Below are 18,818 nucleotides of genomic sequence, written 5' to 3'. Positions count from 1 at the left end.
ATAAATGCATCCTTTGTGAGCATAAGAGACTTCTTTCAAAAACATAAAAATATTCTTACAGACTACAAACTTTTTGTAGTGCATTTTATTAAAAAAAAAATGTAGATAAATAATGATGATTATTAAATTACTGGCACATGTAAATCAAGGTGGTTAAATAGGATTAAAATTAAATATGAATCCATTAAAAAAAATTAAATAGCACTGTCAATGTACAAACTTTGTTTGCATGCAAATGGCATAATATCCAAGGTAAACATTTCTAGTAATTGTGCAGTTAATTCTCATATTGTATTTTCAGAAAGTTATGGAATATTTGTCCTCTCCCCAAATTTGTCACTACCGAAACACAGTAATAATAATTTAATTAAAAAGGGGTATATTGACCTGTTAAGATTTTGCTAATATTTTTCTTGTAAATAATATTTTTTTCAATTTTATTAAAAAGTTCTCAGAGGTAAATCAATAACAATTACAATTTATCAACATTTAATGAGATTTATGAGATCTGTTGTATTTTGAATCAATTTTTACTTTGTTAAAGGCAAAACGTTGATCATACTGATTCTTAAAGACACTTAAAGATTCATTGAAGATTCATTGCCAGGGAATGCATGAACTGATAAAATGTATACATGCAATCTAAGCTCCTTTGGATAAAAGCATAAATGCATAAAATGTAAACGTGAAAGATCAGATTCCACAATCCACAGATCTGAAGCACTTACATAAGACATTGAGGCATGGCTCAATCACAAGAAACTGCAGACATGAGGGTAATGTGTATGGCACATTTATACTTAGACTCACCAAATGCCACCTCCTGACAGGAGAGACAATTATGCTCACAGCAAGACACACTGACAGACTAAAGGAGCCCATATACAGCGATTACATGCATATTTATGTGAGAGAGAAGCCAGGTGCTGTACTCTTTATGAATTTTAGCAAATGCATTGCCTATAACAATGTTCTGTACATTGCTTTTACATTTACTGAAGCACATAAGTTGGCTTTGCGGCACTATAAAACAGCACTATACCCTGCTTTTAAAAACGGTACAATTTCGCATTTTACTAGTACTGGTACTTTAAGAATGCATTTTAATAAAAGCCATATTTCTGCGTGTCTGTGTTAGTGAATAGTGCCGACGCGCAGTTTACTACACACATACACGTGACGCTAGCGGTGTTTTCAGCCTCTGCCGCCTCAATATCAGGGTTACCAGGTATTCACAACAAAACTAGCCCAATTGTGTTTCGGGGGTTGTCCCCCATTAAAAATCGGTGTTCCGAGTGATAAAATAAACGTTTTTTTGTCGGGGTTCCTCTGGTAAATTCGTATTTCAGGGACTAAATATGACATTACTGGGGTCACTTCAACCCACAGACATCAAAAAACAACCCGCGGCAACAGTCTTAAAGTAGCCCAATTCCGAGGGAAAACCACGGACTTGGCAACACTGCTCAATATATGAATACATGAACACATGAACATAATCTCTAGAACTGCTCTCAGAGTCACTTCATGAGCATTTTACCGTTTCTTTTGCGGAAAACTATCATCATATAATGAAGACCCTAAAGGTCATCACAGCAACCCGTCAAAATAAAAGTTCGGTCTAACTTGACAGTCAGAAATATATTAATATATTACTTATTGTAAAGATAGTACTACTACTACTAATAATAAAAATATTATTAAAACAATGTTTAAAAAATATTTACCAGAAAATTGTAAATACACAACACAGTCTGGAAAAAAGAAATAAATAGCCTATAATAAATTAATTCTTTATTAAATCTAATTATCCTTTATAAATTTATTAGACATGTTTTTGATTATTGAAATGTAATGAAACTATTATAATAGAATCCAGAAAATTAATGGAAAACTGAGATTCACAAACAACTGAATTTGAGAAAAATACTAAACGTATTTCATAGGGCCTTTTTTGTTGTAATTTTTGTTAAACTTTTAATAAATTGCTGTTAAATTCCACAAATTTCATGATTTCAATTAATTAGACATGCTTATTTATTTATTTATTTATTTTTATGTATCATTAAAATAGAGTCTAGAAAAATTTAAATGGAATTTAGGAAAAAATAAAATTATTTCATTTGTGTCTTTGTTTTATTGTTTTTGTCCTTTAGTTTGTTACTTGCATGAAGGTTCTTATTATTAATAACAAGACTAAAATAACAAAAAAAAAAAAAAAAAATGACTATGTCATGATATAAATTGTTGTTGTGAAATAAAATGACTATATCATGAAATAAGATTTGGCTTTATCCTTTAAGCTAACTTACCAATATATCTCCTGTGTAGTGGCACTGGCATGTGATTATTATTATTTTATTTAAATTTTTTTTAAAGGGGGGATGAAACGCTTTGTTTTAATAGACAAAATAACTACTATCTCCATTTGGATCATCTATTATTAAATTACTTTTCATGTTGTTCTATGTTTTTTTCGTAGTATCGACTCAGTAGTAGTATCAAGATATTTTAGTCAGGTATCGTACCAATGTCATAATTTTGGTATTGTGACAACACTATAATGTAGTACTAACTAAGGGAACACAAGAGAAGCCTTCAAATGTCTACCGCTCAAGCAATTTTATAATGTTTAATCTATTTCTTCTTATAAACTTAGACCAATGTAGATTCGGATGGCAATTAAATTATCACACAACCTTGGTGCTGTTATAACATGATGCAAACATTTGCTTCATGAACTATACAATCATCAGTTGCCACTTCCTCATGCATACATAATGCCAGCCAGATGTGCATCTACATGCAGGCCAAATTTCTTGATTCAATCTTGCCCACTTCTCTTGACCCACTTTTACACCACTGCTTTCATAAATCCTATATATTAAGATGCACAAATACTGAGCATGAAAGTGTAAGTGTTCAAATGGCACAATGGTGTCAAGCTATACACAGCTGTGCAAGTCAAGTAGCAAGCATCGTATGACAGGTGTGTGGCATAACTTCACTGCAAGCCTGTTCAATCAAAAAAGACTTTAGGTCTCTGCGTATATGAAACCCCCTTGAAAAGGCTGTCTCAATAGCATCAATAGCATCCTTTGGGGACCAAAAGCAGGCGAGCACTGCTGACTGTCTTCCACCGTCATGATGACTGCAGCCAAACCTCTTAGAGCGTGCAGAAACATTAGAGCCAATGAGACTGTCTAGACTGTTTTGCTTTTACTGTGCCATTGAAAGTCCCATGAGGCTAAGAAGGCTTAGCTAAGAGATACTGATAACTTCACAAAAGCATCTTGACTGGTGGAATCAAGGCACTGGAGCTCCAGAAACCTGTTCTGAAGCTTCACACAGCATGCCACATTTCTGAATGCACTTAATGTCATTTTAAAATACAACTGCATGCTACTGTCCAATTAGCTCGAAATGAGATACCACATTTCTGGCCACTTGTCAGTGTGGTTCTTTGGTAAGTTATAAGGATCACTGTTGAGTCTAGCTGCTTTTAATTTAAGCAGATGCTCACTTTACTCCAGTCTTCATAGTTTCCTATGCTAAAGCCATTCATGTTGCCGGATGTTTTCATCACCTAAACTACCAGTCAAAACTTTTTGAACAGTAAGAGTTTTCATGTTTTTTAAAGAAGTATTTTCTGCTCACCAAGCCGGCTTTTTATTTGATCCAAAATACAGCAAAAGCAGTAATATTTAAAAATTTTTATTGCTATTAAAAATAACTTCTTTCTATTTGAACATATTTTAAAATGTTATTTAATTCTGTGATCAAAGCTACATTTTTAGCAACATTACTACAGTCTTCAGTGACACATTATCTCTCAGGAATCATTCTAATTGTTACAGTTCTGTCTGTTTGTTTTCTTGGTTTCTCCCATTGTCTCCCCCCGTCGATCTGTCTGCTTTGGTTTTATCCTCGTTAGCGTCATCCCCTTCACCTGTTTGCAACAATTAGTTAACCTTTATAAGCCTGTTTGTATCTTGAGTTCCCTGTCGGTCTTTATTGTTGATGTTTCATGTTTCTACGTGTGTGGATATTCCTGCCTGTTCCTGCTTGTGCTACCTGAAGATTATATTAAATATTGTTGCTTGTTATCTCGTCTCTCGTCTCGTTCCGTCCAGCACGCAGCTACTGCGTAACAGAAAGACCGACCGACTACAGTTTACCCGGCGTTATTCCCCTACGTTTATTTTTCATCCTTTTTCTCAGTCTTTTGTTTTTGGTTTATTATCATGGATCCCGCCGTTAAGATCATTATCCTGGAGCAGGGGAATCGCTCTCTCGAGGACCACACCAGAGACTTTGTGCACCTCGTGCCACACACACACTACCCGGACAGCTGCTTGTGCACGTTCTATCGTGTGGGACTGAACACCACCATCAAGGCGCAGCTGTCCGGGGAGGGTCCTTGAGAGAGCATCGCCGATTACATTGAGTGGGTGCTGGCGTCCTGTGGATCGTCATGGACTATTGACTTCGTCAAGGAGGACGTCAGCCCCACTCCAGACCCAGAACCCAGCCAACCATCACCCCGACAAATGGAGTTGGAGCCCGAGCCCACCGCAGATAAAGAGCCATAGCCAAGAGCGACAGAGCCAGAGCCTGACACGTCTGACCAGGTGCGAGAGCCGGCTACAACTACTGCAACGGTGGAGTGCTGCGTGGAGCAAGAGAGGGCTATGGAGAGCCCTGCCCACTGCACCACCGCTGGGGGTGAGCTTGAACTGAACTCTGGGGACTTGATTGACTTTACTGAAATTCTGGAATCTAACTCTGGAGATTTAATAGACTTTTCTACGGAAATATCTACCTGTCATGATCTACCTGTCGGTATGGAATTCCCACCCCCCCCTCTTTTGTGTGTCTGGTCACCGCTGTGTCCTGACAGCCCCTCTGCTCACCCTCAGCCCACTACCTGTGCAGTGGGCTCGCCGCGGGTCTGCCAGCTTCCATCAGCGTCATGGCTGGAGGATCCCTCAGCTCCGCCTCCAGCCTCAGAGTCCAGAACTCCGCCTCGGCCCTCCGACCCTGCGGCTCCACCACGGCTCTCAGCTCCCTCGTCTCCACCGTCGCCCGTCGGTCCACCAGCTCCACCGGGCTCCCTCGTCCCTCCGGCTCCACCTTGGTCGGTCGTCGTCCCGCCATCGCCTCGGGACTCCACTCCTCCGGCTTTGCCTCGTCGCTCCATCCCACTGGCTCTGTTGGGCTCCTCCCTCCCTCTGGCGCAGCCTCCATCCTCTGTCGCTCCGGCTCCGCCGCGGACCTCCGGATCTCCGCCTACGCCTCGGTTGCCAGAGCCTAGGGCTTCGCCTTGGCCCTCCGGATCCTCGGTGTCGCCCAGGATCTTCGGCTCTTCGTCTCCGCCTCGGGCTCCTCCGCCAGCTGCTCCGCCTCTGTCGGTCGGCCCCATGGAGTCGTCAGCCCTTCTTCCACCATGGCTCCTCCCTCCATCGGCTCCACCGTGGGTCATCATGGCTCCGTTCTGGGTCATACTAGGTTCCTCCTGCTCCGGGTCCCTCCTGTTTCCTCCCTGGCTCCTCCCACCTTCGTCGCCCCCTTGGACTCTGTTGACTCTGGTTTTTGTCCCCCTTCTGGGGTTCCGTCCTCCGCCGAAGCCTCCTCCCCCATGGACTCTGTTTTTTCTGTTCTTTTTTTTCGCCTCCTAATCTGTTTTTGTTTTGTTTTCTACGGCGCGAGGACGCGCCTATTCGGAGGGGGGCGTAATGTTACAGTTCTGTCTGTTTTCTTGGTTTCTCCCATTGTCTCCCCCCGTCGATCTGTCTGCTTTGGTTTTATCCTCGTTAGCGTCATCCCCTTCACCTGTTTGCAACAATTAGTTAACCTTTATAAGCCTGTTTGTATCTTGAGTTCCCTGTCGGTCTTTATTGTTGATGTTTCATGTTTCTACGTGTGTGGATATTCCTGCCTGTTCCTGCTTGTGCTACCTGAAGATTAAATTAAATATTGTTGCTTGTTATCTCGTCTCTCGTCTCGTTCCGTCCAGCACGCAGCTACTGCGTAACACTAATATGCTGATTTGCTGAACATTTTTTTTTTTTTTTTTTTTTTTTTATTATCAATATTTAAAACAGTTGATTATGTTTTTTCAGGCTTCTTTGATGAATAGAATGATCCACAGATCAGCATTTATCTAAAATTGAGAATTTTTTTTTTATATATATATAAATTAATACTTTTATTTAGCAAGGATGGTTTAAATTGATCAAAAGTGATAAAGACATTTATAATGTTACAAAAGATTTCTATTTCAGATAAATGCTGTTCTTCTGAACTTCATCAAAGAATCCTGAAGAAAAAAAAATAATAATAAATGTTTTTCAAGCAGCAAATCAGAATATTAGAAAGAATTCTGAATGATCATGTGACTGGAGTAATGGTGCTAAAATTTCAGCTTTAAAATCACTGAAATAAATTATATTTTAAAATATATTCAAATAGAAAATAGTAAGAAATATTTTTAAATTGTACTGCTTTTGCTGTACTTTGGATAAAACAAATGCAGGCAGAAGAGACTTCTTTAAAAAACATTAAAAATCTTACTGTTCAAAAACGTTTGACTGGTAATGTATATTATCAACTATTCTATGAGCCGTTTTCCTTGAAAAGTGTGCTTGGTTTGATTTACTGCCACACTAATGCTAAAGATATAAATGTTTTTATAAAGCATGAAATACTTTAGTACATTATGATTGACTGTGCACTAAAAACAAGTATATTTGGAATAACATGCTTTTTGAATGTATCATTAATGCATGACATCAAATCTGGAACTAGCAAAACTAATTATCATACAGATAAAACAATATATAAAGCCATTTCAATTTCATTCAATATTACATTCACATTCTGTTATGAAATATGAATTATTTAATGATATTCTTTTCTTTATACTTTTCTCACCTCTGCCTCTTTCCCTCTCAAAGCCAGCATTGACACAAAGGGCTTATAAAGTAATAAAGGATCTACTTGTGAAAAGTTCAATGTTCCTCATACACCACCTGAGGGAAATGTGTTTCTAGATTAAATAAACCATCTGTTCCATTGCAGCAGCCGAATCAAGAGTTCACATAATGACAGGCTTCTGGATAACCTGGTTACTGTGACACACTGTGACATGTATTGCACACACTGGGTCAAATTAACTACTGAGTACCATTGTATAGTGTCAAAATATTTAAACCACCCAGGATGAAATAAAAACCTTTCCAAACACTATCAGCCACAGAACAGTTATTTACAAAACTGACAAGCGCATTTTCTTCATAATAATGTTTTTAAAAATCCTTAAATTTACCATAAATCTTACAATAATCCACAATTAACACATTTTCTGTGATAAGAGCAAAAATAAAACTTTATCATAAAAGCTCTATGACATGATCAACAATGCACGCATCTCAGAAATATGTTTTTCTGTTTCTGTAAACATAAATTTGCAAGCTCAAGATCTGCACAGCATGGTGAGGACTCGGCCATTCAGCAGCCCAAACAGTAGCTGTCAAAGATCTCCCTTAATGAACACATAAACACAATCGCACACACACAATTGGCCCCAGATTTCTCTGACAGATCCTGGAATAAGAGCATCTGCATGTGATTGATTCTAATGCTACAGAATGTTCTGTGAAAACAAGCTTAGTGCTTGAGGATAAACAGAAGGTGGGACGAGGCAGAAATGAAATGAGATGTCAGGATTTATGAAAGGAAAAGCAGCTGAATTTGACTAAAGACACTGGAAACAAAACATCATGATGTAAACAAGTCTGATTTGTACCATTAATCATTTTTGACCAAGATTGTACCCACTTAAAGTTTTTCCTGTTTTCTAAGTCTCACTATCAGAGCACTTCATCTCATTCCTTTATTCTGATTGATGTTTTTCAACCCCTTATCTTTTCAGTTAGTTTACTTTTACTTCACATAGTGTCTAGAAACATACAAACTACTTCTGCTTCAGAGATGGGAAGTAACGAAGTACAAATACTTCTTTACTGTAGATTTTTCTGGTATCAGTACTTTACTTCACTATTTTTTTTTTTTGACTACTTTTTACTTTTTCTTCTTTATTACACTTTATTTACACAAATATCTGTGCTTTCTACTTCTTACATTTTCAAACCAGGCTCGTTACTTTAGTTTTAACCAGCATTTGGTGGATCACCATTCGATAACAAATCTCTAATAAATCATGGATTGGTTAGTCTTTACTGGCAACATGATTCGGTTTCTATCAGAGTAATCATTGCAAGTGACTTGAGAATGGCGTGGAAGCGCCCCCGTTGGATCATAGAGCCAAAACTACTGACCTGTTCAGGACTTCAAGTGCAGGTCAGTTTCATCTGTAAACAGGCTGCTAAGAGTTGCTAGCAGTTTAATGCTTAACTAAGTAAACAAAGACAAAACTACAGCAGTAGTACTATAAACGAAACTAAACTAATTTACTATCATGACTCAAAATACTCTACGCTAAAGGACATCATTATTATCTACTGTAAAGTGACAGAAGTAATTTAGCAAACAAATGTTATAAAACATCGTTTTGTAATACGTTTAGAGAGAGCTAGGGTAGATAACAACACAACCGTTAGGAAAATTAAAACCAAAATCCATGGTTACTACAGTTAAACCATGGTAACCACAAATGAGCAATGGCTTTGCTACACTAACCCTAGTCTAACCATGAGATGTGTAGTAAAACTATGGTTGTAAATTAAAACAGATTGTAATCAATCCACCAAAAAAACAAGGTAACGATGTTCATGTCTTAAAGAAATTACGTTTTTTGAGGAAAATATTTCAGCATTTTTCCCCATATAATGGACTGCTATGGTGCCCTGATTTTGAACTTCCAAAATGCAGTTTAAATACGGCTTCAAACAATACCAAATGAGATTGTAAATGATCCCAGCCGAGAAAGAAAGGTATTATCTAGCAAAACAACTGGTTATTTACATTTAAAAAATACTATTTAAATACTTTTTATTCTCAAACGCTCGTCTTGCCTTGCAGTCCTTGAAGTCTGTGTACTCTGGCTCAAGACAGTTAGGGTATGTCAAAAAACTTGTTGACCGTATTTTCTCCCTCAACTTCAAAAATCATTTCAAAATCACCCTACATTGCTGTAGAAGTTCCGACCCAGTTTTTGCAAAGTGAACATGCAAAAAAGATCAAGCACCCTTTACAAAAAAGGTAAAACAGCGATATAGGACGATTTTGAAGTTGAGCGAGAAAATGAGATGGGAGTTTTTCGACATACCCTAACTGTCATGAACCGGAACAAAAACAGTCCAGGCAGAGTAAGACAAGACGAGCATTTGGCATTAAAAAGTATAGAAATTGTATTATTTTTATTAAAATAACCGATCGTTATGCTAGATAAGACCCTTCTTCCTCATTTGGGATCGTTTACAACCGCATTTGGAATCGTTTGAAGCTGCATTTAAACTGCATTTTGGAAGTTCATAATCGGGGCACCATATCAGTCCATTATATGGAGAAAAATCCTGAAATGTTTTCTTCAAAAAACATAATTTTTTTTATGGCTGAAGAAAGAAAGACATGAACATCTTCGATGACAAGGGGGTACATTATCTGTAAATTGTTGTTCTGGAAGTGGACTTCTCCTTTAAGTGCATGTCTGAGCCCATACTTCTTTACTGTAACTTAAGTAAAAACATGTAGTCAGTACTTTTACTTTTACCAGAGTTAAATATGAGTATCTGTACTTCTACTTGAGTGAAGGATGTGTGTACTTTTGCCATCTCTGTTCTGCTTGTTGACCTCTTTTTTCATGCTCTATGCAATCATGTTAACACAAGCTCAATTTCACACATTGTTGGGTTTCAAAACTTATAAACACTAAAAACTTCAAACCATTTCAACTTGCTGCCACAACAGCTTATGCAATCTCAAAATGGTTTTATTATTTGAGAATTAATTATTGGATGTCAAGAACTAATGGCGGGCAATAAAAACATAATTAGATCTTTATATAATCACCATATGACTAATAATAAGGATCATCAACAATCACAACAAGAGCAAAACATTAGTAAAAGCTGCAAAAAATAAACAGCAGTTTGCCTAATTTATTCGTGCCATAGTGCATGCTGGGAGTGCTGGGAATGTATCAAAATTTAAATTTAGATTATTAGAGTGTTAAAGGGAATTTAGAAATTTAGAGTGTCATAGGGATAGTTGGAATGTTAACCAAACCGTTTTGGTAAATTTTTGGATGAAGTACATTTTTCATCTCAGTTTTTAGTATTCATTTAAAATGAGACAAATCTGCTATTATTTTAATCTCCAATCTGTTATTTATCAGTTTAGATAGTTTATTAATGCTTGACAAATCAGCAGAAGACACTAACAGGTTTTAAATTCCAGTCACGCTGATGGGGAATGATTGTAACACTATGTTACAATCTGCCCCGCTATATTAAACTATGCTATTCTATGACATTAGCGATGCAATTTTCACTATTTACTATAATGGATTTTAATAAGAAACCACAAGAAACAGGTGAATAAAAACTGACAATCGATGTTTAATGTTTTGAAATTATTATTTTAAGAAATGTAAAACACTTTGGCTCGTTTATGTGTCTTATGTTCTATGAGAGCTGTGTTTGGAGGGAGAGGAGTGTTTTTTTGAATGTCTGAATGTGTTTCATCTATTTGCGCACATTGTTTTGAAGTATACTGTACAGCTGTGTTTTGCGATCAGGGCCGTCCCACGCATATAAAAAAAATATACTCTGAACCCCACGTGGATTCACACAAACTGAGAAATTCAAAAAGTGTTAGTTTATGCCCCGCGCTCCCCAACAATGGCCGCCGCATGGAATAGATCAGTGGTTCTCAAAGTGTGGTACGAGTACCACTAGTCGTGCTCAGGCTCCCTCTAGTGGTACACAGAGGAATCACTAAATTAAATATAAATTAATGTTAAAACACAATACAATTTGAATAGAGGTTGTATTTTTTATTATATGTGCAGAGCTGTAGCTGAATAGTTAGGCCTACTACGCTACTGTATTTTAATGCTGGTCATTATGGTGGTACTTGAAGAGCCAAATATTTTTTGAGGTGGAAATTAATATAAAAAGCTTGATAATAATAACTTGTTTGTTGAACTGCTGTATAAAATCAATACAACATTTGTGATCATGCTCCCGAGTTGATATTCAGGAAAACAGCACTCTTGCCTTTGTGATATTACTTAACTAACTTGCTTTCATAACTTGAATTGAAGAACAAACTAGAGATGCACCAAACGATGGGCCAGTGACCAAAATTATCGTTTTCAAGAATTCAAAGAAAACGGCCTCTGGTTTCCTTTCTCACGTACTGACAGACCGGAAGTGTTAGCTTTAGCTTTTTCGGCTAATGGTTGCACGCTTGCCATCTAGTGGCTTTGTTCAGGATTACTAGAAACTCCAAGCAGGTGTGAGTTGGAGCTGGTTGGAGCTAAACTCTGCAGAGCTGCGGCCCTCCAGGAATTGAGTTTGAGACCTCTGATTTATATGGTAACAACTCTACAGTTTTTTAAAATTAATAAACTGAATGAATTGAGACAAAGTGAGAATATGATGTGTAAGAGGACACATTTAATAAGGTTAGGGGAAAATGACCATTTGTAAACATAGTGGGAAAAGACATATGTTTTCTTAAATACAGCAACTCGTTTTTAGTTAATTATTTCTAGCTCTTGTCAGTCACAGAGCACTTTATTTTGAGAGTTGTTAAAGTGAGAGAACATCTGTAATTTAGTCCAGAGTGGGGGAATTGTAATGTTTAATCATGTCTTTTATTATATATATATATTGGGTATATAAAACAAGATTACATCCTTGCAGTGCATTTACAACCGGCCTATCTTGCATGCTGCTCTCTTTCCTCATTTCTTTCTTGTGCTTATTCTTCCAGCTGCTGACATGGCTAAAGTGTGTCCTAGTACCAGAGCTGGTTCAGTTTGTCCTGTCTGATTTCTTTAGCCCATTCTCCCTTACATCCCTGCACTCCAGATGCATTCACACTTTAACACTTTTATGGCCAAACAGGAATGTGTTAACATGCTCCAATTGAACAGCGAGTCTGTGATATGCTCGGTAAACGCACAAGTGTTATTCTAGGCATCTGTGATCGGCAGCTGCTGGTAAGATATGTACACTACACATTTACCCTAAGCTGAATCAATACAATAACCTCTCCTTTGCTTCTAAACATAAAATGTAGGATGCTTTGTGACCACTGTGTGATGGTATCTTTAGCAGAAAGTGGCTATTTAGCAGATGCTTTTATACAAAGCAACTGACAGTGCACTTACTAAACACTTTCCCTAACTGTTAACTACCCCTGAAATCAGATGGAAATGACACATTGGTAATGGTGTTTGAGCCTCAGCAACATTCCACAGCCTAACACTAACCATTTCATATCTACAATCTGACTGATAAGAATATTGTTTCAGGAGATTCAGGAACAAGTCCTAATCGACTCACTCTCTCACACTATTCTGCTGTGTGAATATATCAGCTGAACCAGCAAGAAACAGCGGTGAAGAAGTGGTCGGCCAGATTTCACATTTACCCAAATAGTTAGTTATATAGAAGAGGAGAACAAAGCAAAAATAAATAAATAATAACAATAAAAAAACGAATAAATGCCCTGATATACTTAGTGTGAAACTGAAGAATGAATTGGTACGACTTCATATCAGCAAAATCAGGTTCATACAAAGTTCATTCAGAGGTCATTTCAGCAAAAGTGAACTTTACTAAAAAGCTGCAGAGTGCATGCAAACATATCATCGACTACTTGCATTCATTCGCGCTATCAGATGGAGTATGCTATGACTGTATGCTAGCATACAAGAACAAAAACAAAGCATATTTGGCCTCACTGATTTTTGGGAACTCACTGAAATATGTTATAAAAAACCCATGAAAGATTTACTTTATTTAAAAAACCCACATTGTTATATTCATATTTTGGACTGTGGCGTTAGGCGTTGGGGGTGATACGATGACCACACCTACTGAAAAAGCTCAGAGGTGGCAATGGATGTAAACCAAATGCTGTACCCTCGATTTTTCCACACAAGAAGTCTAAACGTCCCGGTTATCGAGTGAAATCTGCACCGAGAAACACCTTCAGTGGCTATGGTGTCATGACAAGCATTGACATGTTTACATCCTGCCAGGATGGCATCTAGCGTTTCTCGTCTCTGCCATTTCATGTCTCAGCTCTTTCAGTAGCTGTGTTCTACTAAAAGCCTCAAAAGCATCAGGGCTAAAGTGGAGAGAACGTGGGTCTTTAGGCAGTTTTTTCATCCAAAAGTATCTTTCCATTCTTTGAATTATCACATTATGAATTATCACTCAGTAGGTTATTTAACCATGTATTTCCATGTCTTTGGAAGGCTTTTGTCTTTCAAACTAATTAAAATGTACAAATTCCCAAACTTTTTTGTCATCTGATCCTCTTTCACCTAATACTTAAAGCACCCCTGAGATTTTTAAATAAATATTTTGATAATTAAGCATCGCATTTGAATGTTTACTGATTCTCTGTACATAGTTGTGGTCAGATGACATGTGTGTGTATATATATATATATAATTTATTTATTTATTTATTTATTTATTTTTTGAATTGATTTTAAAATTATTTATTTTTATTTAAAAAAAAATGTATGATTTAATTAATTAGTTTTTCATTAAACACATAAACCCCCTGGAGTTCCTTCACAAGCACCAGTTTGGGAAACCTTGATGTAATATACTGTTTAATGCATTTCATGTTGTTAATAACAACAAACAGAATATATTTTCTTACTCTTTGTATTTTTATGTCAATATAGTACAATATTATCCTATTTAAATCAATGTGATGAGTGAGTTGGGTTAAAAGTAATCTAAAAGTAGTCTGATTATATTACCTAAAATGTATAATGTAATAGATTATGTTAATACAATTTTTGTAATGTAATTCAGAATCAGTAACGGATTACAGTTTATAAGTAATCTACCCAGCTCTGGTTCTTACATACAAGCAACTCTTGATCTAGTGATTTACTGTTGTTTTAAATGCAGGAAACTCCATGGGCAAATTCCAATTGGAATGAGCATCCCTATGCCCTATTTACTCAGAAAGGTAGAGCCCTTGAAGTGGGGACTGTGGAGAGAGAAGGACACTTGTGTGTCATAATGAGGCCGTTTGGAACGCACTTGGTGAAGGGAGCAATGAAAGGCAACTTAATTTTCTCATTATCTTCACCTGGAATGTTACCATGGCAACACTGGGCAGTGACAACAGGATTATCTTATTATTTCTGTTAATATGTCGTAAATGAATATACATTTTAGAATAAAGTCTCTGCTCTTAACTTTATAAAACGTCCCTCTTCTTTGAACCCTGCAGTTATAGTCACATTTACCCAATGCATACACTAATAAACACATTTCTTACCTATAAAACTTGCATGAATTGTGTGACGAAAATGTGTGTAATATATCTCAACCAAACAAACAACTTGAACGAGGATGCCCCATCCTGGGTCAAGTGACCATAAACTCGTCAGTAAATTTACTGATGAGATTAATTGACGAGTAACAGTCTATTCAGAAGTGAAGACAAGCTATGTAAGAATTCATCAAGAATAAACCAGGCTTTAGTTCCAATTAAACAGAACAAAATGCTTTTCTTCCACTTGCACAAGGACAAATTCTGGTCAATCAATACCTCCTGATCTCTCTCTGCCATATTCATTCTATCAAAGAGATGGGCAATAACAATTAAATCTAATGAATCTATTGGTACTATTAATGGTTAATGGGTAATTATTTAACATTGAAAGCCATCATTTTTACATTTTAGCACCTGTAGAGTTCTCTTGTGTAGCATTTTTTAACAACAAGACAATACAAATATGACCCTGGACTACAAAACCAGTCTTAAGTCACTGGGGTATATATGTAGCAATAGCCAAAAATACACTGTATGGGTCAAAATGATTGATTTTTCTTTTATGCCAAAAATCATTAGGAAATTAGGTAAACACCATGTTCCTACTGTAAATATCTCAAAACTTAATTTTTGATTAGTAATATGCATTTTTATGAACTTCATTTTGACAGCTTTAAGGGTAATTTTCTCAATATTTTGATTTTTTTTTCCACCCTCAGATTGCATATATTGAACTCTATCCAAATATTGTTTTATCCTAACCTAACAAACCATACATCAATGGAAAGCTTATTTATTCCACTTTCAGATGATGTATAAATCTCAATTTTTTAAGAAAAACTAACACTTAAGACTGGTTTTGTGGTCCAGGGTCACAAATGATCTGTTAGCAACATCTAATTAGGCACGGACCATTAATTATTTAATTAATGTATTTATTTATTTTCACCTATTTTCATTGCACACACAAAATCTTTACTCGTACTGTTGTAGTTAAGCACGTGATCAGCAAAAGCAAAAGTATTTTAATTTTGACATGTACATGGATTTATTTCTTTTAATTAAACAAAGTACAACGTAACCCTACTGTAAAAATTCCCAATAAAGCTTTCAAGCTACTTGTCTCATTAAAGGAAACTCCCTGGCACTGGACTTCAAAACATAAACATAAACTGGTAATAGAATTGCATAATATATCGTAATACATCATTGCCAGCAAGGGGACTGTATCCTCTTAAGATCCAATCGATCTGGCTTGAGCAGGAGACAGCAAGACAGCAAAAGATGAGAGCACAGAATCATGCATGAAGACACACAGCACCACAGTAGAGCATGTAATGATAACCCAGAGTTTGCATCCTCTGGATAAAAGAGGAAATCAAAGGAAAATGAAAGACAGCGAGTGGAAAGACGAGTATGAGAGAAGAAGATGTGTAGCTGCAGGTGTTGTATGGTATTACATGTCCAATAAGTCAGCTACAGGAGGAGGGTACTGGAGATGGGTTTGTAATGAAATATCTCTTTCCTGGCAGAAACCTAAGACTTACTGTTACAGGGCCCTATAGAGGTATCTTTATCTATTAGTAGCTCTAGTGCTGCACCAGCAAGGTATTTCCCCCTTCGGTTCATTCAATCCTATATATAGCTAAGACAAGAGGTACGGAGGTAATGTGAGCCAAACTGCATCTTGCCAATGCAATTTTGCACTTCTATAAGGTTACTACTTAAATAGGTGGCTGAATTCAAATTGAAATAAATCTGATCAAGTGTTGGATAATGTGGGATTATAAATAAATAGATTAAAGCTAATTAGATTAAATGAAATAGATTAGATATTGAATATTTAACAGATTTTAAATAAATACACATATACTAATAAAAAAAAATACAATTTTATACGAAACGTTAGAATAAAGACATTTGAAGCTCCCTTTGAAGTTAGATTAAAATATTACAATTTATGTATAATATATAAAATTACCCATTATACAGTATATTGTCACTTCGGATAAGAGTATCCGTTAAATGATGATGTAGATGTGCTTGAGAACAAGATCTAGCTGCTTTGAATGGCAACAAAATAGGCATGTTTCTAGGGTTTTCATAATTTCTGTACATGATCCTGTGTCTCATATTTATCAGTTCACTGACAGAACCAAATGCAGTAAACTGGACAAGCAAGCTAATGCAAGGAAGACATCTTGTGATTCACATTTTGAATATGTTAATATTTGTTACATGCTGCATTTATTAGAAACAAAAGCCCTAGAGTGTGATATCATATACATTGTGATGGCTGTGACTCTGCTAAATTGCTACAGGTGTAAGCAGAAATAACCAAACTGATTCACCATATTTCATATTAAATAACAGTTCCTCTAACAGACCTCTAATTTATGAATATGTATGTATTGTATTTATGTATAATTACTTTTTATGAAAGAAGTCTCTTCTGCTCACCAAGCCTCCATTTATTTGATCCAAAGTAAAAAAAAAAACAGTAAAATTTAGAAATATTTTTACTGTTTAAAATAACTGTTTTCTATTTTAATATCTTTTAAAATTGAATTTATTCCTGTGATTTCAAAGCTGAATTTTTAGCATCATTATTCCACTTACATAATCCTTCAGAAATCATTCTAATATTTTGATTTGCGGGAAAAAAAAACTTTTATTATTATTATGTTGAAAACAGCGAAGTAGAATTTTTTTCAGGTTTCTTTGATGAATAGAAAGCTCAGAATAACAGCATTTATCTGAAACAGAAATCTTTTGTAACATTATAAATGTCTTTATCATCATTTTTGGTCAATTTAAAGCATCCTTGCTAATTGATTTCTATAATTTCTTTCCCAAAAAAAAAAAAAAAAAAATGCTTTTGAATGGTATAGTGCATAATTTTATAAAAGCTTTTTATTTCAGATAAATGCTGACCTTTGGATCTTTCTATTCATCAAAGGATCCTAAAAAAATACACACAACTTTTTTTTTAAAATAGTGATAATAATAACAACAAAAAAATGCTGCTTCAACAGCAAATAAGCATATTAGAAAGACTTCTGAAGGATCATGTGACACTGAAGTCTGGAATAGTGATGCTGAAAATGTAGATTTGATCACAGGAATAATTTACATTTTAAAAAATATTTTAATAAAAACAGTTATTTTAAATAGTAAACATATTTCACAATATTACTGATTTTGCTGTATTTCGGATCAAATAAATGCAGGCTTGATGAGCAGAAGAGAAAAAAAAAAACATTAAAAATTTTACTATTCAAAAACTTTTGACTGGTAGTGCATTGATGACAAGAATAAACCAGTTTAATTTATTTGTTACCAAAACATTTTACAATGTATATTCGTTCTTCATTACTGGTTTTATTCAGTACTTGCGGTGTGTTTTAAAATCTACAAGACTGCCTAATTAGACAGCACTGTGGCAACCTAAAATGACAGCACCTAGTCAACATTTTGGGACATCATAGGCACGTTCGCGACTACATGTATGAAGCCCCAACATGTTGACTAGGTAGATGAAATGTCTAGGTAGACGGATGTTTTGAGTCACACAGGCTGCGTTTCGAACGCAATACGACCCACCAACACCAACAAACATCTGGTTGTGTATATAGAGAACACTGTGTTGCTCACACAAGCAGTGTAGCATCATCTCCACTCACGCACTGTCAGTGTGAAGCGAGAACAGTCACTTACCCTCAGTGTGACAGCTGGATGAGAGGAGGCTACTCGGCGGTCTGAAGATGTAAGGCAGGTACCGGGAGAAGCATTTCATCTTTTGACTGGATTTAGTATGCGCATTACTTTATACTGTCCTTGTACACCTCACGGACACATGAAGGAGAAGAACATGCGATGGCACAATCTCACGCTCATTATTTCGTGTTTACGTCTCTGTCGGGGTGAAGACATCTGTGTTGCTCCCGGTGACCACGCTTCTTGCTCCTGTCGCTTGCTGGAGGATGGCTTGTTTTGCCCCAGTCTGGTGGGAGGGGTGTTTATTGAAAGAAGCTCCTGCGTCTGTCCGCCTACTGGCCGACTTCGAATTTACCGCGTCATTCCGGGGAAAAACTCCGAAGACCCGAAGGTAGTTGGACCACTGAGGGCAATCCAGTTGCTGTATGTTGTAGGCTGTAGTTTTATGTTTTTTATGTTTTCTAATATAGCGGAAACCGACATAAATTATGTGTTAAGGGAATTTTAAATAATTTCATTATTTTGTTAGGAACTACACTGTGTGCAGAATTATTAGGCATGTTGATATTCTGGTCATATTTTTTTTCCAAACACATTTTA

At 36.3% G+C, this 18,818-nt stretch overlaps 1 protein-coding gene across 1 annotated transcript in view; it reads right to left on the bottom strand.

Moving 5' to 3' along the window:
• ppp2r2bb (protein phosphatase 2, regulatory subunit B, beta b) overlaps positions 1-18,561 on the bottom strand; it is an 88,386-nt gene extending 69,825 nt beyond the window's left edge. Inside the window, exon 1 of the mRNA XM_051093362.1 lies at positions 18,219-18,561. Within this exon, the coding sequence (XP_050949319.1) occupies positions 18,219-18,297 (79 nt within the window). The 5' untranslated portion in view covers positions 18,298-18,561. The remainder of the gene's footprint in view (positions 1-18,218) is intronic.
• Between the last annotated feature and the right edge of the window lie 257 nt (positions 18,562-18,818).

This window comes from Labeo rohita, chromosome 21, assembly GCF_022985175.1.
Source record: "Labeo rohita strain BAU-BD-2019 chromosome 21, IGBB_LRoh.1.0, whole genome shotgun sequence".
NCBI classification, from domain to species: Eukaryota; Metazoa; Chordata; class Actinopteri; order Cypriniformes; family Cyprinidae; genus Labeo; species Labeo rohita.
Note: the sequence above shows the minus strand (reverse complement) of the source record. Positions and strands in the feature narration are given on the sequence as shown.